Below are 21,474 nucleotides of genomic sequence, written 5' to 3'. Positions count from 1 at the left end.
TCTCGTATCGTGATATGTTTAATTTAGCGTTCGTTAAAATTATTCGTTCCAAATTCGAAACGTTTCGTTCGATTTACGTTGGCGGACTCGATAAGGCTGAGACAGCAAACTTATCTTTAAACACGACTATATGCTTGACTGATTCTGCAATTAGAGTTAATGGACAAAATTAGCTTGGAGATATAAGGTAAATGAAAAAGAATTTTAATTATTCAGGCTGTCGTTCTAATAACTGCTTGAGTTATGTGCTTATATGCTCAATATGTGCTCGTTGAAAGAAGAAAATTATAAAATTATAAATTCATTATAGGACGAAGAAATAACTTTCTTTTTATTTCGTGTTCGAGGCTTCGTTTATCTTGTCTCGCAATATATTGTATTCGATGAATGCTCATTAATTTCGAACAAAAAACAAGTATGTACAAAACTAGTTATACTAATGCCTTCTGTCTTGTAGCAATTTAACGTTTCGCGTTAATACGCTTGTTTTTTAATTACTTGGCGAAACGTGTGCGCGCAGCTGTACGAATAACTGAACAAGCGTGCAATGGCTGAGCGACTAGAATTTTCATGTACGAGTAAATGAACGCGATAAGTTTAATATGAAAACAACTAGATCCTGCGTGTTTTTTAAGAGTTCACGGAAACCTGATTCTCGGCGATATAGATCGATTAACGAGTGGAAAGGGACCACGATAAAAAAGCGTGTTTGAACAGAACTCGTATAATAATTTATTCAGAAATATTTGGACGTTAGTTTCCAAAATTTGAGCCGTTACAATACATATCTCAGTAATATATCTTCGTATTCACATCGTGAACACACGTTGTTTCGTTCCTCTCACGACAGAACTCCCCAGTCCTCCTTGATGAAGTCCGCCGCTCTTTCGCCGATCATAGTGATCGCCGCGGCCGGGTTACCCGACACCACCTGTCAAACAAACGAAAAACCAAGTGAACAAACGTCCTCTGTGTCTCTGTAATCGCTGGACAAACGATAGAATCGTACCTGGGGCATGATGGAGGCATCTGCCACTCTGAGTCCTTTGATTCCGTGCACCCTCAATTTCCTATCGACCACCGCCATCCGATCCGAAGATGGACCCATCTTGCAGGATCCGCTCTGGTGGTTTTCCGGTCTTGTGTTCCAACGAATGGCGCACTTCCAATAGGCTTCGGTGTCCTCGCCGTGCTCGATGCACTCCGGTATAGTTTTGTCCACTCTCGTCAAACCGATCTCCTTCATCGTCGTGGTGTTAGCCAGTTTGAAGATGCTCTTCAATCCGAAGTATATTATATTCAGGTCTTTCTCGGTGCCTATGTCGTTGCTCCAGATAATCGGATGGTTGAACGGATTGTTGTTCCGTAGCGTGAGACGACCTACGACAAACGATCTCAGACGTCAGAACTCTCGGAAACGACTCTTTTAAAAAAATATAGAAAATATAGAATTTGCTAGCCATTGTGGAAACCAGTTTTTGAATATTTCTTTGGTTCGTACATACTCGATCAAACGAAATTGAATATCTGAGCCATGCCTCTTGCTTATTGGCGTCCATTCAAGTACTTCTCAAGGAGTATCGAAGCTTTTTAAAGCTTTTTCGACAAACATTGAGTTTCTAAGCCTATAATAACAAGATCTATCGATCGACAAATTGGTATTCTTGATTTTCGTGTTATTTTAAAATGTTTCCTTGTATAAAACTTCATGAGTAGCTTCGTGGTAGTAAAACTTGACATTGATTCTACGGCAAAGGGTTAAGGATTAAACGAGTACTCGCCTCTGCTGCTGGGTTGCACGTTGACAGACGAGAACCTGACGGACATCTTGTTGTCGTAGGTGCTCAAATCGGCGACCGATTCTTTGGGCGTGCATATGGCCTGGTACCCGGCGAAGAAGATCTGAGTGTCCGGGTCGTCTTTGGTCGTGTACTCCGACGCCAGGAGACCGGTCACCTGGGCCAATCCTGTGCCCGACAGCGGTCCAGTTTGATTGTACAAATACTTGATCGCTGTGTCCACGTTAAGCAGCGACTTGTACGCTTCGTTCACGGTGAAGTCCACTCCGAAGGACTGGTGATTGTGAAGGTTCTCTCCGACGCCCGGTAGATCGTGCACGACAGGGACCTTAACGGATTTCAAGTGTTTCTTGGGTCCGATTCCCGACAGAAGCAACAGCTGAGGCGAGTTTATGGTGCCAGCGGACACGATCACCTCCCGTTTCGCGTTTACGCTGTACTTCTTTCCGTTCTGCGCAAAAAGATCCTCGAATCAGTCGCGAGAAAAGCATTTGCCACTCTTCGACGACACGAACCATGAACATTTCGATGCCAGTGGCAACCTTAGCCTTGGTTAGGATCTTCGTGACCATGCAGTTCAAGCATACGTGGAGATTCTTGCGATGAGCGACCGGTCTGATGAACGCAGAGGGCACGCTGAGCCTCACGCCGTCTTTGCTCATGGTCTGAGCAACCGTGAAGCCAGTGAGATTTTTGCCGACCATGTCCTCGGTGAGCCCGAAACCTGCCTCCACCGCCGCCTTCATGATGTGCTTGGTGAACGATGGTTGCCAGGGGAATCTGTGACAAACAACGGTGTCTCATCCACCGGTATCGGTCGAGGAAAACTAACAACGAACCTCTGGACAGTCATGGGTCCACCGGTGCTGTGGTACTCGGAGCTGACCCTGCCGATCTCAGTGTTGTCCTCCGACTTCTTGTAGTACCTCAGAACCTAGAAAACACGTACAAGTTTCGCACACGTGTCACGAGATCCCGATTTCGCGCTAGAGTACCTCTTGCCAGGACCATCCTTTGTTGCCCTGCTTGACCCAGCGGTGGAAATCCTTTGCGTGACCCCTATGGTAGGCCATCCCATGGTGAACCGTGTTTCCTCCGAAGTTCTTGCCTCGCGGCCAATAGCAGCTGCCATTCGTGCTCCTGCAGGCGAAGGACTCGTTGGTGGTGTGGTATTTCCAGTCCAGTTCACCGCCTGCGAAACAGAACGCGATGACGTTCCTACGACTCGCTGTCCTCGCGTACGGTGAGCGTTAATTACCGAGGTAGAGCTGAAGATTGCTGGGTATTTCAGCTCCTGCGGGCTCGTCGGGACCTGCTTCGCATAGGAGAACCTTCCAGTTCGTGATCTCGGTCAATCTCGCGGCTACCACGGGGCCAGCAGCTCCAGCTGTCGCAGAACTCAAACGTTTAACCCTTTCCTGTACTTTAACGAGTCTGACTCGCGATGAAGATCTTGACCCAAACATAAATATCACGAGCCAGCCTCGCGATCGTGATTGAGTTTTAGTTCCTATCAGTACGCCACAAGAGTTGCCCACGATTCTTATAATCTTTGTTACGAAGCAGTTTAGCATCAGTCTGGTTTGTTTACCGTGCGTTTGGGCCCGGAAGGGGTTAACACTGGACCTAGTCGATCGCGTTAGAACTTACCTCCCACGACGATGAAATCATAGTCGATGTCCGGTGCCTTGATCGGTTTCACGCGGCCGCAGGGATCGTTGATTTTCGTGTTTTTAACTGCGAGGGAATTGAGCAACGTTAGGAACACCAGGGCTGAATTCGCGGCGCAAACGTCCGTCAGTTGCGGACCTCCCGTGAAGGGATGGCGACACAACGGTAACTCTTCGAAAAGGAGATCCTGTAACCCGTCCTGATCGAATTTTAAATTAGCGTGCATCACACCGACTATGGTAAAAAGTGTAGTTCCGGGGGAGAAAATTGCGTAGACGTACCATGTTTGGAAGACTCAGTGCAAGCTTCTTGACTGGCTGCCAAACTTTGAACGCTACCCTCTTTTATACTCGGTGTTCTTCGAAAAACAATGTATGTACGACGATAACAATGTATTATTTTTTTCTATAATGCACGTGTACTATCGATGACGCGATCGTGAATGCTAAGTGCTGTCCACGCTATCTAACATTTCGTTGTATTGATGGATTGCGTACCGCGGAAGACAACATGAACGGTATGAGTGCGTTCAAAACGCTGGACAGGTTACGACGAACACGGTCTCACGTACAGTTTCTCACTATTTATTTACAACATTTTGATTTACATTTGCGCTGCGTTAGATTACATTAAGGGTCAGTGGCGTCGAACAGTGCAAAATAGTTTTTAGCAATTCTCAAACAAATTGAAATTTCGTTTCGCCTTCCCGTTGATCTTTAACCCTCGAGTGGACTCTCAATCTCAACAGAGTTACTTCGAATCAATTTTCATCAAATCACATCAAATTACATCGATACGTTACTTTAAATTTGCCCAATAATCCACTTAAGAGTTAAAAGGGAAAATAAGTGACACCACTGAGTGGTTCTTTGGTTCTCGCTTGAAGAAAACGCTTGGAATTTCGATTTTGGTGCAGTGACCCGATAGCCAAAGAAAGTTTTCACGGCAAAGGTACTCATGGGCTGTCGTTACAGTGTTTTCGTCGAGCGTGTTACGTGGGACTAAGCAGCGCTAAACATCGTTATAAAGAGTAAATAATATTCTATCTACACAGTTTTATTCGCAAAAGCTCTGCTCGGTGCGCGGAACGAGCGATACGACGACTTCTCAAGAACGTGCGAAAAACTGTAAACGCGTGAAATCGAATTTGTCGACGTTGCGCGGTCACGAGCGTGCAGGAATTTATAATAATCACGTATTTTCGCCGTGGTAGCAAACGTTCGCGTTCGACGAGATTAATATTAAAACGTTTCGCCCGGTGCAATTCCCGTCGAGATCGAATAATTCGTAAACTGTCGTACGTGGTCGCTCGTTCATCGAGGCAACTTATTCTTTATTTACTTAGGAAAAAACAAAAACATCACACGGAATGGCATACAAAGTTTCGGGCCCCCGATCGACGCGGGGGATCGATCGGCCCGATGAATCCTCGACGTCGTGCCACGAGAGAGAGAATAAAAACAAAACAAACAACGAGAGTAGAAGTCGAAGGAAGTCGCAATAATAATAATAATAATAATAATAATATTGGTAACAGTTGTTAAAGGTAAATCCGTTAGCGTTGCGTTGGATTTCTGTTCCGCTTTCCGATCGACTCTCGATCGAGTGGAGGGAAGGAAAGTCGTCTCTTTGGCGACGCTGAGACTCGGCTGAATCGCGGACTAGATCGTTCGAGGATCTTGGCTACCAGACGCCCTGGTCCCAGTCGATGTACTTGATCCCCCAGAGCAATAGATCCAGCGAGTTGTCGATCGTAAAACGGGAACTACGAAACATGGCAAATTTCTAGTGACTATAATACCCTTTCCTTGGGGCTGGGGCTTTCCACGTGGGTTTATTGCCTTGACACCCGTACCATTGTGTTTCGCCGACGCCCCAGTCCTCTTTGATGAAGGCTGCGGCCCTCTCGCCGATCATTATCGCCGGGCTGGCCGTGTTGCTGGACACCACCTACGCGAACGATTCGAAATTAGGCATTGCGTATCGTCGAGAGCGAAGAGAGAGAGAAAAATACCGTAGGAGCGATGGACATGTCGGCCACGCGTAGTCCCTTGATACCGTGAACGTTCAGTCGAGGATCCACCACGGCCATGGGATCGCTGGACGGACCCATTTTGCAGGAACCAGCCTGATGGTTCTCCGGGCCAGTGTTCTGGCGAACGGCGCAGCTCCAGTACTCGTTGCTCATGAACGGGTACTGGGAACAGGCTGCCAGGGGTGCTTCGTCAAACGTCATGTTGTACTTGGACATGGCGGTGGTGTTGGCAAACGACAGAGCTTTGCTAATACCGTCTACCAGGATGGCCACGTCCACGGGATCGGACAAGTAGTTCCCTTGGATTATGGGCTTGGCGAAGGGATCGTTGCTGGCCAAACGGAGGGTTCCTAACGCGACAGCAAACAGGGTTCATAATTTTAAGTTTCTGCGTACGGATTAGCGAGTGGTCAGGGAATGCTGTGCATTTGCGAGAAGTTGGCTAGTGGGAGGGTACCTCGCTTGCTCCGCCCACATGCATCGTCATTGGGCTCCCAAACTAGAGTGGGGAACCAATCAGACCCGCGTTCCTTTCACTCGCCAACTTCTCGCGTACGCACAGTAGGTTAACAACGTCAAACTGGTTCCTTAGTCAATGGCATGTAGTCGTTTGATGATAGTTAACGATAGTCAGGAGCGTGAGAAGAAATATGATTCTGATGATATGAATTCTAATGTACCTCTGCTGCGCGGTTGAACGTTCGTGGGTGATATGCTGATGCTCCTACGTCCGTTGCTCATGAGAGCCCCTAGCTCGCCCGTGACGCTGCAGGCGGCTTGATATCCCGCGAAGAAGAACTGTAGATCCGGGTGATCGGGGGTGGTGTACGCCGAGGGGATGATTCCCGTCATTTGGGAGAGCCCAGTGGACGCCATGGGTCCCTCCTGGAACGCTACGTACTCCAGAGCAGCCGCCCAGGTGAGATCGTAGACGTTGGGCTGGTCGATGGTCCAGGACACAGTGTACGACACGTGATTCTGTAGATTCTCTCCGACACCTGTGCACGCAGGGAAATGAATCCCAGGTTCGAACGAACGTAGTCGTTTCTCTTACCGGGAAGATCTTTAACGACTTTGACGTTCACGGCCTCCAGCTGCTCTTTGGGTCCAATTCCTGAGAGCAGCAACAGCTGGGGAGAGTTGACGGTCCCGCCGGAGACGATTACCTCGCGTGCAGCTCGAGCAACTCGACGCTTACCGTGCTGGAATCATGTCGATATTCCTATCTTGAGCTCGAACTTGCGGAATATTAGGGAACATCGTTTGCAAAACCTTAGAGCAAGGTCAAACCGCGCTGGTAATCAGCAAATCGTCGTAAAACTTGTTTCGAAAACACCTCCAAACGAGATTGGAAAAAGATAGAATTATTTTGCACGGTGCTTCGATCGTTACCAAACTGGTAAATGGAAATCAAGTGTCCTTTAAAGCATTTAAGGAATAATGAACCAGCGAAGGATTACATAAATTTTCAAATAATTTTCAATAATACACTCGAGAATTAAATATTCCACTGTTATCTAATATCGAGAACGATTTATACTAACATGGTAGTATTCGACGCCCACTGCTTTGTTGTTCTCGACGATGATCTTGGTGGCGGTGGCGTTCAGAGCGATCTGTAGGTTCTTTCTGTATCGAACAGGTCGCAGAAAAGCGGTCGACGCGCTCTGCCTGACGCCGTTCTTCTGCATCATTTGCGCGACCGTGAACCCGACGAACTGCTCGCCGTTGAGGTCCTGCGAGATCGGATATCCGTTCTCGGAGGCCGCCGAGAGCAGATCGTTGGAGATCGTGGGGATCCAGGGGAACCTCCCGACGTTGAGCAACCCGCCGGTCGAGTGAAATTTGCGACCCACTCGATTGATCTCCGTGTTGTTCTCCGAGCACTTGAAATACGGCAAAACCTGCGTCGCGCGGGGCAAAAAGTAAATGAATCAGACCGACGGATTGGCAAATCGGTCTCGTTGAAAGATTTTCGCAACTGGAACTCGCGCTGGTACCGGACAGAGCGAGATCTATGCTTCAAATGTTCTCGAACGCAATTTACTTTTCGACAGTGGTGTCTAGGTTTATCGGGTTGCACGATAGCTCGCGTGGATAGAATCATTTTTATCGATATTCGTTGAGGTAACAACGTGAAAAACAAAAGTGTACGTTGAATCAACTGGCAGACGTTTCAAACTCGAACCTTTTAACGGCAATTTTAACATGTTCGATGGTTCCCTGATTACCTCTTCCCAAGACCACCCCTCGTTGCCCATAGCCGCCCAGTTGTCATAGTCTTTGGGGTGTCCACGCATGTACATCATGCCATTGAGCACGGACGTTCCCCCGAGGACCTTTCCTCGCGGCCACGAGCAGGATCCTCCGGTGGATTGGCAGGCGTACCGCTCGTTCACGGTGTGGTATTTCCAGTCGAGCACGGTGCCTGTTCGAGGCAAATTGATCAACGATTATCGGCGATCCACGGCCTGGGAAGGGAAACGTTCCGCGGTTCATTCATAGTCTCGCGTTACGTTTCAGTTCCCCTTCACTTTTCTTCCGCGCCGCGTTTCTTATGGCCGATCGTGTTCGCTCCGTTTAAGTTCATCTTCGAAAATACGTACCCAGGTACATTCCCACCATGCTCGGGATATCTGCACCTGGGGGCTCGTCGGGACCGGCTTCGAGCAGCAGAACTTTCCATTGCGGTAGATCGCTGAGTCTGGACGCCACCACGGAACCTGCAGTTCCACCTGCGGGGAAAGTACAAGTTAGAAACGTTTTCGATACATTTCGAGACATTTTTATTCACGAATCAATTTCGTTCATAATTTAGTACTCGTCGACGGTCTACGCGAAGCTGAGATTATCAGAATGTGAAATTTGCACTCGTCGTTCGATGTATAAAATTACTCCAAACTTTCGGTTTGGTACCCCTTCGTGCATTAATTATGAAATTGATAATAACGAACCAATTAATACTAAAACTATTTATCATGTATTATTATATGTTTTATCGACAATTGATTTATAGATAATCATTTACTGGCAATAATTTATACTAAACTGATTATTATTTATCGTACGTTGATTATTATATAGTCTGTAGATAATCGATACACGCGGAACCCAATTAAAGGGGTCAAACTGTTTGTGTTACTCATGTGAACCAAAAGAAATTAGACACAGGGGTCTTTTAGTTTCTAAAATTCATAGTAAACTTCTTCTCACGATGGGATCGTAATTTACGAACGAAACGCAAGCGGAAGTTAATTTACGACCGAACGTAGAAGGTAGCTGGGGAATAAAATGTGTTTAGCTGTGCTTCTAAGCAACAGTGAGCTCGTTCCGCGTTGTTGGAACATGTGTCCAGTGGACCCTAACGAGCACCATGTTGGTCGCGGCGCACCAGTCGCAAAGAAATGCTCATCAGACTAGAAAACGACTTTGTAAGGTCTTGGCCATCGTGTACCAACCAGTAAAACTGATTATGGCAGTTCGTACATTTCGTCGAGCTGCGCTAACCCGTTTCGCTGGGTAAAGGAGTTTCATACGAGTTCCAGCCAAGGAATCTAAATGAACAGTTTGGTATAGAGAAATCATATGATTGCATTTTGAGAAAACAGGTAGCGGAATACCGTTTCGCGTTCGCAAGTTGTATTCGCTTAAAATGTAAATCAGCCTTCTTTTGACGGTCATTAATCATCGAGTCGTTGATCTCGTCAAGATTAACTCGCGATTATCCTCTAAACTAGCAACAAGGCTCATTTGTCAATTACGTACATGGTCGAGGTTGTTCGTATCTGCATAAGTAAAACAACGTTATTGAAGTGATAAGGGTTCCAAGCATGTTCGAAACAATACTTTTAACAATACCATTGTCCGCATTTTGTACGTGCATAAGAGAGTTTGCGTTCCACCTTTTTATACGAATAAATATTAGACACGGGTGTTTGAACCAAGCAACGTCTGAAACGTTGGTGGTTTAGAAACATTGGAGCAGAGGGAAGACAAACGTGTTTTAGTTAACCCGTTAGCGTTTCGTATGGAGCGTGATCCTCCCGAGTACGACAAGAAATATTGCATTCGCGAGCGCTTAGAAGCGTGGACGGCTTATTCTATGAGTGTACGTGGACTTAGGCCACGCATGAATCCCTTAGTTTTCGAGGACAGTGGCTCATAAATTCCCCGTTGGTCGCTGCACCTGGACTTAGGCTCGTTGCGTCAGTCGGCCAGCGAGAGCGCCAAGGCTGGACTGTTTCACCTAAGTTATCGGTGAACCTAGGTAACCAGAAACCTGCTCGTGGCTACTCGAAAAATAGTGCAAACCCAAAGAAATGTTAATGCAATCCATATTACGTAACGATATACTAATCTTGTAAGAGTCTTTCGTGTCGTGTAACTTATTGTCGTTCTAATCGCGAGAACTTAGGGAACCATAAATATGTCAGTTTTCGACCGATGGCAATTTGGCAAATGGTTTTACGTCATAATGGTTCGTAGAAAAGGAATTATGTAGAATTTAGTCAACTGATAAACATTAGGCCCATTTAGAAATTAAAGAGCAGTTGTTTCGAGCCAATCACCACTGCAATTTAAGTTTCTAAGTAAACAGGAAATCTGAAACTATCAGAGAATTAATTGAACTCAAGATGGCTACCAAAAGTCGAAACACTTCCACTAACCAAACTGTTAAAAGATCCTGTCAAAGAAAAAGGAACGTCAATTCCTAGCAGAAGCAACAGCATTGCCAAGATTTCTAATCGACGTCTCCCAGATTAAAAAAAATACAAAATGCAATTCCCCCCACCCGGCGATTAGGATAATTCCGTGGCAGAAATTCCGTAGTTTCTCAGAGCTCCGCGAGTCGAATCAGCGAACCGTGGCGCGAATCCCCTCTTTCGTCAGCGGTGACAGTCGGCCTCGCGAAAAGAAGTTCCCTCTCGTTGGCACGCGAGAGCGTTTTTCTCGCGCTCTACGTGTCATTTTCCGGAAACGGGAGCGAGTGAAAACGGTTCTGCTCGGGCAAGAAACACGGTCAACGGCGATTGCATAACCGCGGACCGTTCCTCGGATCGTGCACGCGTTATCCTTCATTTTCCTCGATTTTCCCGTCATTTCCCGTCGATTTTATATCGCGCCGCGCGAACCCGGAGTTATATTCGCGGGGAAACATATTTTCGATACACGCCCGACGTGCTCCGTTTCCGTTCCGTCGGCGCCGCGACGACCTAACGGCGCTACGTTATTTACGTTGTTCCGCCCGCGGCTCCCCGGGAGTTTATCCTAGCATAAAGCGTCCCGTTCGTCGCTTATTCCGATCGTCGATCCGTATCTTTATAGTCGCCGCGCCTTTCTTCCCCGCGATCTACGCTCGTTCGAAAATACCGTCGCAATATCCGAGTATTTGTTTCATAAATTATTTTTCATAGAACAACTCATATTTGATAATATTTAAAGGTTTATGTTTAAATAAATATTTGTTGACGATCGTGGCACGTTGGAAACAATGGCCTCTGTGTTATTGCTCGCGGAAAAAAAACATCAGTATACTTTATTTATATCATTATCAAAGCCCTCCATCAGGTTTGCAGTTAGGCAATTAATTTGCAACGAAAAAATAACTAATTAACGAATAGAAGTAAAAACACGCCAGTTTTAATAAAAACAATATTTAGAAATAAATGAGAAAAAATAAGTTTCTCTTTATCCACAGTGAATCACCAGTACAGCGTACGAATAGAAGTAAAACTATATTTCCTAGCAATAACGCTTAATTAAAATTAATTAGAGCATTCCTGCGCGTTGTTACTTTACGTAAATTACCCATTTCGTGGATATGATATTATTTCGAATTTAGCGATACCCAATCCGGAAGCTCGCAGTCGAACCGTGGTCTGGATCACGCCATAGATCTCGCGCCTCGATAGTCGGGGCGACGACGGCGAGTACGGATAGATCACAGAGAGTTTCTCCAGCGTCAATTTCCAGCGAATCTTTGGAGCAGAATTGCAGTCACGCGTCGTTTAAAAAGAAATGAAAAGGATCGAGTACTTTGAATATAACAGACAACGTGTTTGCACAGACGTACAATAAAAAAAAATCTCCGTTAGGTATGGGTTACGTCGGTCTTTCGCCAGAATCGTTGTGTCATTATGTGTGACAGGTGGCAGCGAACGTGTTAATAAACTTTAACGAGGGTTTTGCTGTTGCCAGGCTAAGTCATGCAGATGTCGAGATAAACTCCGGTGAAATCTAGAAAATCTGCGATGTCCCAATATCCGACGCTGGAAATCCTAGGAATTAATGTATTCACGTACACTCGACGCATATATCTAACCTATTATTTTTTACTACAGTCCCTTGCGTAAGACTTTTAAAAATAATCGTATTCATAAAACAGTGTATACTTTGTGTTTCTCGCGATTCGAATAATCGTTTGGTAGCTAAAATTTTTAGATTTTGCGATATCATGTATTATAACGTCATAGTACCAGCTGTGGTTTTTAAAAAAACGAATGGATATTGCATCGAGCGAAAAAATTATGTCGTCGAGAGATGGTCCCACATGGGGAATTCAACTTATTCCTCCATGAACTTTTTGTTCCGCTCGGGGAGCTGCTCCGGCTCGTCCCAGTTCCCAGAATCACCCTAGAATTGCTAGACATGCGCGAAAAGCAACAGCCACTCGATTCGGGGAAAAATTAACGCGAATTTATCTCGCGAGGAATACGATTTTCTTGAATTTTCCAGACGATCTGTCCAAGTGTACTCGGTTCGAACTAAGCTTCGTGAACACGAAGTGCTTCTTGCATAACGAAACAACCGACCGGATCGACACGCAGATTTTAAATCGTACACGCTCGTCGCGAAACAAACGGACAGCAATGGTAATATATGATCGATAGCTTAACGACTTCCTCGAAGCGAGTGTCCTCGCGATTGTTCACTCGTAATTACCGATCGGACCATTACTCCTCGTATCGTCGTTGCCTGTAATTAGTAACTGATTAATGTACGCCATCCAGAAGCGGGGCTTCAACTTAACAAATTCGAAACGGAATCGAAAGAATAGTTAAAGCACGACTGATTTTTATCGACGAGATCACCTCTTCCAGAATTCCACTCCTCCAAAAATCATTTATTCCAAGCCCTGTCGACGAATGCAATAATTAACGTAGACGTGTCGTTGAAAGATCGTGGAAAACAACGTTCTCGTCGCGAATATTCGGCGAGATTATGCAAAAATACGGGCTCCGTCGGGCGTAAACTGTTCCGCGGGACGCGTGTGCAAACGAAATTCATTATTTAATCGCGTTTGCTCGTCCACGCGTACGCCGCTCGTAGCCGCAGCTGCGATTCGATCGCTTCTTCGTTAACGATCGAACGTTGCGCTAATATCCGCGTAGCCTTAATTACTCTGTCTTCGGAAGGAACCGGTTCTCCCGCGATTTATGTAATCCCCGGTATCGCGGTGTGCGGCAACTTCCGGTTAACGATGGCTCCGCGGCGGGAAAGGAGCGCCCGACGATATCGATAAAAAGAAAAGGATCGAGCCGCGGCTGGACGCGATCGCTCGAAAACGCCTCGTCGCCCGTACTTTCCATCGTCGGCGCAAAATGTCGCGGAAATTTCCACGGGAAACTTTTTCCTCGTCTGCGGTGGTTAATAAAACCTAAACATTCCGAGGCGAATCGACTCGGAAGAAAGTTCCGTGTTCTGGATACGATCGTTTCCACGCGTCCGATATTAATGGTAGAAGCGTTTAACGATCGTTTGTTGGACTTTTTTCCTTGGACGAGACGAAACGAGGTAATTCGTTTTTAATCGGTCCGGTTTATCGAGGGATTAATATAATTGGGAAAGGTGAAATGGAAATTTCAGAATTATTCTGTCGAACGAGACCGCGTGGATTCGTAATTATGGGGTAGGAAAACTCATACGAGACGCAATTAGAACGAAGGAATTCGGGGTTGCGTTTTCTCAATAAGGGAGCTACAATTTGTTAAAATGAAGAGATCCGACTAACGAACAGTGCTCCGAACGAGGACGCGTCGAAGAGTAATAAGGGCATTCTTAATGCGTTTGCCTCATTAAAATATTGCGGTGCTCCGTTAATGAGGCCAAGGGCTTTGGAATTTTAGTGCGCAATGTAACGATAACGTTCAACGAAAGACAAGTTAGTCGATAATTAGAGGTCCCGGTCTCGAATACTGTCAATTACTCGCAATGGGAACGTCGTTTAGCGGTTGTGTGCTATTGTGTTCATCTGGAGATTGAAACGAATCGCGAGGCACTTTGAGCGTATTAAAAGTTAGCTTATTCGGCGAGGACCACTCGAGTTCTTGAATAAAATCTATTAAAGACTCTCGAAGCTGTCTGCGTTGTTATGCAAGGTACACTAAAATTTATCGAAACTTCTGGTTTGAGAATTTGTCTGTACATTGCTCGCTGTTTCTACTTATCAGAAACTTTACTCTTCGTTTTGAACTCGTCTTTTCACGAGGAACCACCCTTTTGGTAGACACCCTGTGTATATTGGGAATACTTTTGAGAATCAAATTAAATTTAAAGCTAATCGTTTCCAATAGCCTCCGATATCCAAAGTTAATGTTTGCCTCGTGGATTCAATCTCGTCGAATCGGCGTCGTTACGGACGTTCCTGGCGTGTAAATGGCACCGCGACGCTGTCTCGTCGGTTTTTATCGCCTTGGAGAATTTATCTGTCCCGGAACGTACGTAATAATGCAACCGTGGGGGCGGCTGGGGACGTTCGGGGGTGGAACAACGACGAAACGCGGGCTGGAAATTAAATTAATGACGCAATAATCACGGCTCGGACACCGAATGAATAACAGTTCGTATTAATATCGCGTCTAAACATCGAACGATCTCGGACCATCGAGTCGCGTTTTCGTCTGCTGCCTCGGACCCCGATAATCGACGAATTACGATCGAGGCTCGCGCTATTGGCGCGCTCCGATTCGCGATAATTCTGTTTGACCTCCGCGAGCGCGTAAACTCCGTTTACGGACCCTGAAAATGCCTGTCGTTTCGTTCCACAGAGCTTCTATCGCTATCACGGTCTCCGCTCATCCGGAAATAGTCGCGAAAAAATTTTCTTCTCGAATTATTTGACCGTCAGTTGATTGGAAATTCTTTTTCGTGTCAAATACTGTCAGAAACAATTTTAGATGACAAAGTTAGGTAAACAAATAACAGATTTAGAGATATTTTATTCACTTTATTCATTTAAATTCCAACACTAGCCTTTACCCTCAGATATCGATAGAATTAATTAAATAAAATCCCAGAGGAAGGTTAGTTTACGAACGAGTCTGAATAATGATCGAAAAATAGTAAAATCGAGATTCACTTCCGTTTCGAGTGACATTCGTCCCGTCGAATGGTCCTTCGCGGTTCCGCGAGGATTAATCACCCGCGAAACCGAGAGAAACCAAGGATTAATTTCGACGGTCAAGTCGGAATCGCCAGCTCGCGAGGATTTTACAGGTTTCGCGAACCGCCTCGTAAAATATCCAATTACAAGCCTTCCTTTTTTTAAGCCGCGGCGCGAAGCTTGCCCCGTTTCCAACCTCCTTAGCCTGTTAAGCGGCCAGGACGAGTAACGTCGTCATTTGTTTCGCCCGTAACGAGTTAACTTGTCGCCAAAGTTTACTGATTACGGTCCGGTTCAGAAAATGCCAAGAGCTTGCCATTTCTTTCCCATCCCCCGCTCATTCTTCGTCGTTTATGTTCGTTACACTCGGCCGGTGTCCCTTTTTTTACCCTTATTTTCGAATTCTTCGGATTATACCGTCCTTATTTTTCTCGCAGCTGAGCTTAAAAGGATAAATGGAATTTTATTATTTAATTTTTTTCGTCGAAGAAAAAGGAACTTCAACGACAACGACCCCTCTTAATATCCAGTCTCTTCGTGAATCTCACCCGTAAATTTATCTCTCTGCAATTACATCGTCGGAATTAAATTACACCGTCCCGGCGTTTATTGCAATTCACACGCGTTACTCGGTGTCCCAGTTCGATCAATAGTCAGGGTATGTTTTCGGAAAATTTACCTCCGAGGATGGTGCTCGATCGAGACGATATCATTTGGAAACACTTGGAGTCCATCGAAGCTAAATATCAACGACTCTTGCTTGTCTAAACTCTTGCTCGCGCCCGTGAAACGTCGAGGTAATAATTATTGAAAAATTCCGGTGCTCCGAGCCGTTATTTTTCTCGAGAATCGCGGCCAACTTCGTGGATGCGTAAAAAAAACCAGCCAAGTTTCCCCGAAACTATTTTTCAATATCGCTCTGGGAGATATTCCGCGACAAATAAAAACCCCAGCATTTTTTCGAAATATTTCACCGCGTTGTTCCAAGATTTTTCGAACTTTCCGCTCCGTGTTCCTGCTAAAACGATGCACGGGAATTTAAACGCTCGAAACAGGAGCAGCGTGCACGTCCTTTGGAGATTTTTGAATTGTTTTATTTCCGATTCGATCTTCCCCGCCCGAGACTGGAATCGTACAATTGCTTCTTTATAGCTATCGAGTGCACACACACACACACACACAGAGAGAAGAGTGTGAATCGAAATCCGGGGGACATGGTCGATACCGCCGGAGCGTTTCCGTCGTTCGACGTTGCATTTAACGGGCGAAAATTGTATCGACGCGCCGTCCGGTCGCAGACACGATTTTCCCCCAGTTATAATGTCAACTGCGATTATTACGGATACATCGGTTAAATGCAAATGAGATAGAGGCACGCTCGCGAACGGGATGCAGCGCGCGTGTCTGGCTTACGCGGCCTGTTGGCCAACTTCTCGCGCGATTCGTAAACTAAATAATCAATCGCGCGGACACGAAACGCTCCAGCGAGTAACGCGTTTAAATTGTCGCGCAGAAAACATTCTCCGATCGTTTTCTCCGCGGATAATCGCGGAATGATAGACCTATAATACGCGTTTCGTTGCAATTCCGACTCGTGCTAATTTGGAATATAATTCTCTGCGTGCAAATTCTTCCTGTTCAGACCGCAGATAAGTAATTATTATATACTTTGCTGTGAAAAGAAGCGAGAATACGAATATACGATCGAGTACTTGCGAGAAAGGTACAGGTTGAGCGTAGCCCTCTGGCGGCGAGCGCCAGGAGCTTCGCTACCTTTGTACGAGCGTTTCGCGACAAATTATCATAGTATTTTTTAATCACGTGCTTGTAACTACCTTTTCCGGTTTTGATCAGCGAATTTATGCTCGAACGATTTCGTACGCGGCCAGTTACGGCGGTACTTTTAACGAGCAGCGTTAAATTAATGTTCGCGGGTATCGTTGAATAATTCGCGATCCCCTACAACGAAAGTTCTTCTTCCATTAAAGTCTATTATAATATTAGCTCGTTTGCATCGGAACGACGAGAAAGTGTCGTTAATAATTTAGCTTGCGGAGCTTCGATACCGAGACTCGTAAATCATTCAGCGAAAGCCATTTGCTTTCGTTGCGCTATTTTGGCCGATGTGTATGAAAATTTCAGACCGTGTCTCGATTGAAATTACCGAATAACACGAACACGCGTGTCGGGGACCCGGGGATACAGAGCACGTCGGGCGCAATTATGTTCCCAGAACTGTCGAAAGTACGGGAAAGGTCGTTCGCGGTAACAGTTGCTCGGATTCGAAGGGAAAAATATAATACGGTGGAACTTCCGCGGTTCCGGTCAGCGGAATTCTCGGATAACAGAACGCTCGATTTTCCGTTATAATATTTGGAAATCGACGAACGCGAGCGAACGACCATCTTAAAAAATTCGAGGAAAATTCTGGATATCTTTACGAATTGCCCTCTAATTCGTGTGACCAAAGGTGGCAACGCTTAATTCGCTTATCGACCACCGTTCGATCGAATTAACCCAGCCAGGGGAGAGTTGATCTCCGTGTTCGAACGTGTCTAACTTTTGGAAGTTGTCGACCCCTGTCTTAGAGCCTCTGACCCCTTTCTCGACCCCGTATCCGGAAAATGGAATACTCACCCCCAACTACGATGAAATCGTAAACGTTTTCTGGTTCATTGACTGGTCTGACTCGTTCGCAGAGTTGAGAGATTTCGTCCTTCGCGCGGACGAACGTGTCCAGAAGGGTCATGAATGTCAAAAATTGGGAACCCGGGCAGAGGCCCCCGAGGCCTGGGCCTAGATAGGGCTGCTCGCAGGGCGACGTGGCGGTCACGTTGTACGACATTCTGTAAAAGATAGAAAACAATCATCGTTGCAAGCTGCTCGGTAAAACGACGATCGTAATTTTAAAAATAGAAATGTAAGAGATAAACAGACACGACGGATACGGAAGTTATTATGTACCGCGATACGTTTTCACGATGCATGTAATGTTGCAAGTCGTTAGTTTCATTACTTTGAATACTTACGGATCGTTTACTTTAAGCTTCCGTAACTGGACTGCGAACGTTCGTATAAACGCATATATCCCTGGCCAATAGATAAGAAAATGGAGTCAAGTAAATAGTAATTTCATAATTAGAGCATTAGAAACGTACTGTTACATATATTGCATAATGCATATGTTTTGCAAACTATTGCTTCAATGCCATTATTTATTAACAGATAAAGGCGATCGAACATGATTTTTATCGTGGCAGTGCTTCCTGAAATCGGTCTGCAATCTTCCGCAACGTTTGCTCTTTGGATGCAAAAGGGGAGATAAACTTGTAATTTTATAAATATTTTATACGTCTTTGTCGATATATTGGGTAAAATACTTGGAAACATTTATCGAAATAATAGTTCGAATTCTACAAGGTAAATGTATATATGTATATCACTTGTGTACTTTTCGGTGCATATATCTGCATAATGTACGTTCATGGACGCGCATTTCGCGTACAGGAATGTCGTACGTGTTTTTTCTGCATATCTTGCGCGCGTGAACGTCCCGAGTACATCAGAATTTTCTCAGCTTTTCAAATCTCGGTTGCAAATTGCAGTCTCGTAACGTTCGACGGAAGAAGCTTAATCGTTCGTCGCGCGATACGTAAAACTCACAAAGGGACGCGTCACGCACAGTTTATCTAATCGTACAAGTCGTTAGTACATATTCTCGATAGCCTCTGGCCATTGTATACTACACGGAATTTGAAAATCGAGGCATCGTATGCTCGACGCGAAGTAGAACAATTGGCCTCTGTCGATTTTTAAAAATACATTCATCGATCCCCGCACGCGAGGAGTAAATTTCCAAACCAGTTATGCAAAGTAACACAAAAATTCGTTTTAAACAATGTCGATAATCCGCCATGGAATGGGTAAATTGTTGCTCCCGATCGGAGTGGCGATCAAAACGCAATGGTTCGCGAACGAAAGGGGGTAATAAAACAGTAGAAACGACGATTCGTTAACGACTCGCGATTCGCTCGCGGCGTACCGTAGCTCGCAGGCGAATCGCGTGCACTTCGCGTGTGTTCGTGTTTTACCTGGGACTTTGGTTTTTGCATCCATATATCCCGCGCAGACCGATCGAAGTCAGGGACGCATTAAAATCCGATCGCGATCGCGTGGCCCGAACTTGCCTGCGACTTTCTCGCGGGAAAAACTCGCCGCGCGTCGATTCGTAATTCTGGTTTGCCGCGTTTTTCCGTGGAAGGAGACCGCCGCGTTTCCCGATCCCGGTTTACGTAAACCCGCGAGCAAATTGAAATCGCATCGGTAGAAATATTCGGCATTAATTAGCGAGAACGACGGCGGTGGGAGGTTAATCCGCTCCTAACTAACCGTTCGTGTTAATTAATTTACCTCTAATTAATGTGGCTGACGTTTCCCCGATGCGTGAGCCCGCCCGTTCGTTGATACCCGAAGGAAATGAAAAGTGCGCGCGGAAAACCGGCTATTATTAACGCGCGCGCTCGCGATTTAGTAATATCTCATTGTTCGGCGTTCTCCGGCTCCGTCATCGCGGGAACCGATCTTTCGAGGCCGCGGAGAAGTCTGCGTCGAAATTTCAACCGTCCGACCGTTCGTTTATTTTCTTTTTAATACGCGTTGTGTGCTTTGTAATGATTATCAATGCTCGATACAGCTTTGGAAAGCAATGACATGGCTGTTTTGATTGTTCCTCGATCGAAATCCGCAAATAAACCCATTCATTTCTCAAACAATGGGCTTCAATATCATCGAGTTTTCAAAATAATTCAACGGAGTAAACAATGAAGTTCGAATGAATTTCGTCTGCGATAAGTTATAAATTAAACGAAGATACTTTTGAAAGATGGTAATCTATCATCGAGAATATTAATTAATAGTAGATACTCAAGGAGTTACTTCCGACGCGCGTGGCTCAACTTCCGGGAAAGACTCGGTTGCGCAACGTTGCCCATTTCGCGTGCATAATCGTGCCCGGCGTACTGGTGCAGTCCTAAAAATACGCTCGGTAAATAGAACAAACGACGAAAGCGTCTTAATGTCGTACGTTGACGTTTCGTTGGGAATAGAGTGGTAATGAATCGAAAGAAAGTGGGAAAAAGGAGAACTCTTAGAAGCGAATGATTGAAATTCAACTACCGGTAATGATAGTCGCTCTAATTAAGACCTGTTACGCGGAGGAATCGTGCAATTGCACACTATGGAAACGGTAATATAACACTTTGTATATTCGAAAATTTCTATACTATTTGCATACGTTCCAACTTGGAATTTGAATTTTAAACTGTGCTATCGTACAGTTACCAGAATCGAAGGTCGATGATAAAACAGTGTGTCGACGTTTAAAAAATCAGTGTGAAGCTTGCATAAATATTTTTTTACGATGTTACCAAGTAATAATTAACGTTTTCTGACCTTGTAACGTGGTCGTGCGATCACCTGGATAGTAGAATCGAACGACGTAGGAGACGCGAGGATCACAGAACCGAACTTTACCGTCCGATAAGAACGCGAAACGCGTGATAAGGCGAGAGATCGCGCAGGAGACACAACCTCGCAGCTACAAGCGAGCAGGTTGCAACTGTAAAACCTCTCACCGTCGAACCGTCTCTTTATAATTCATCTCCCACCCCGTTGATGTCCTTTTCCCTGTTGTTGTCTTTGCCCCGTCGACTCCACGCGGTTCGTCTCATCGAGAAAATCTCCGTCATTTTTCGACTACCGGGGATCCAAGGCCAGAGCCATCCTTGTGCCGCGGATTTTCCAGGGGACGAGCGCTGTCATGTGCTCAAACAGGCCTAACGAGGATCGTTATCGCGTAACTTTATCGTTTTCGCCATTTACTTATCCTCCTAGAAGCTCTTAACAGCCTCCGACTTAGTCTGGCGCTACTCATCTTTCGAAGAATCTGCGATACAAATTAGGAAATATTGTGCTTTTGGGAATGATTCAGACGAGAAAAAACCCTTAGAAAGTCGGGAGCCATTAGAATAGAAAAAAAGTATAAAATCAACCAATAGATCAACTACCAAGGCCCCAAAATATAAATTAATGAAAGTTTCACGTAGTTTCACCTTAATCATTACCTATTATTTAAAGAAATAAATTCTAGTCGCCCCGCCCGTGATTTTGCAAATAAACATAAAATACTTAAAATCAGACTCAATAATAAAATGACAGAGCCCCAAAACATAAATAAACGACAGACGAACATATATTTCAACCAAAACAGTGTTTCCTATCCCACGTGCGTAGCCTTGCGTGGGGGTTTTTTTTTCGAATTAATTGCACGCAGGTCTGTTTTCGCTCCGAATTAAGTCGACGTTTGTTCCAGAGAGAAACTCGATTATAAACGGTGTTCGTTTCTCGCGTCCAGTCTCTTATTTCCGCGCGAAGCGTCGGTCCGAACGATCGTCCGTCTGTCGCCCCGGCGGTTGGGGGTGAAACTGGTTTCTATTCGGGTCTTCGCGATGAAATTATTCACGGGGTCGTGCAATGCCCCGTCCGTTCGCCTCGTTAATAAACCGTGAATCGCTGGTTATTTCGTAGCG

At 45.4% G+C, this 21,474-nt stretch overlaps 3 protein-coding genes across 5 annotated transcripts in view; 1 reads left to right on the top strand and 2 right to left on the bottom strand.

Annotated features, from left to right (window-relative positions):
• The window catches only part of LOC143350334 (synaptogenesis protein syg-1), a 428,929-nt gene that overhangs the window by 85,320 nt on the left and 322,135 nt on the right, over nt 1-21,474 (top strand). The window lies entirely within an intron of this gene.
• On the bottom strand, nt 709-3,820 carry LOC143350407 (glucose dehydrogenase [FAD, quinone]). The gene is made up of 9 exons (XM_076782541.1): nt 3,752-3,820; nt 3,450-3,669; nt 3,058-3,186; nt 2,795-2,991; nt 2,639-2,733; nt 2,315-2,579; nt 1,782-2,250; nt 1,010-1,380; nt 709-931 (listed from the first exon to the last, which is right to left on the bottom strand). Exons 1-9 carry the CDS (start codon nt 3,752-3,754, stop codon nt 842-844), a joined length of 1,839 nt encoding a protein of 612 aa, XP_076638656.1. The 5' UTR covers nt 3,755-3,820; the 3' UTR covers nt 709-841.
• Nucleotides 4,039-20,519, bottom strand: LOC143350406 (glucose dehydrogenase [FAD, quinone]). 2 transcript variants are annotated; one of them, XM_076782539.1, is made up of 10 exons: nt 20,339-20,519; nt 17,525-17,733; nt 8,112-8,240; nt 7,737-7,933; nt 7,050-7,409; nt 6,560-6,707; nt 6,186-6,503; nt 5,485-5,855; nt 5,326-5,420; nt 4,039-5,235 (listed from the first exon to the last, which is right to left on the bottom strand). In XM_076782539.1, the coding sequence occupies exons 2-10, from the start codon at nt 17,730-17,732 to the stop codon at nt 5,154-5,156; spliced, it is 1,908 nt and encodes a 635-aa protein (XP_076638654.1). In that variant the 5' UTR covers nt 17,733; nt 20,339-20,519; the 3' UTR covers nt 4,039-5,153. The 2 variants fall into 2 exon arrangements, with proteins under 2 accessions (XP_076638654.1, XP_076638655.1); XM_076782540.1 differs by lacking the exon at nt 20,339-20,519 and adding an exon at nt 17,917-18,014.

The sequence above is a fragment of the Colletes latitarsis genome, chromosome 14 (genome assembly GCF_051014445.1).
Source record: "Colletes latitarsis isolate SP2378_abdomen chromosome 14, iyColLati1, whole genome shotgun sequence".
Taxonomy (NCBI): Eukaryota; Metazoa; Arthropoda; class Insecta; order Hymenoptera; family Colletidae; genus Colletes; species Colletes latitarsis.
The sequence above is the reverse complement of the archived record's forward strand: the minus strand, read 5'-3'. Positions and strand labels throughout refer to the sequence as shown.

What these genes read in the sequence shown, in the direction of transcription:
- LOC143350406 (XM_076782539.1), bottom strand. Translation starts at nt 17,732, where the DNA reads ATGTCGTACAACGTGACCGCCACGTCGCCCTGCGAGCAGCCCTATCTA. An exon ending in TGGGCGTCGAATACTACCAT is followed by an intron (nt 6,708 to 7,049) that starts GTTAGTATAAAT and finishes ACATGATTCCAG; the next exon opens with CACGGTAAGCGTCGAGTTGC. An exon ending in GGCGTCGGCGAAACACAATG is followed by an intron (nt 5,236 to 5,325) that starts GTACGGGTGTCA and finishes CATGTTTCGTAG; the next exon opens with TTCCCGTTTTACGATCGACA.
- LOC143350407 (XM_076782541.1), bottom strand. An exon ending in CTGGCATCGAAATGTTCATG is followed by an intron (nt 2,251 to 2,314) that starts GTTCGTGTCGTC and finishes CTTTTTGCGCAG; the next exon opens with AACGGAAAGAAGTACAGCGT. An exon ending in ATGCCTCCATCATGCCCCAG is followed by an intron (nt 932 to 1,009) that starts GTACGATTCTAT and finishes TTTGTTTGACAG; the next exon opens with GTGGTGTCGGGTAACCCGGC.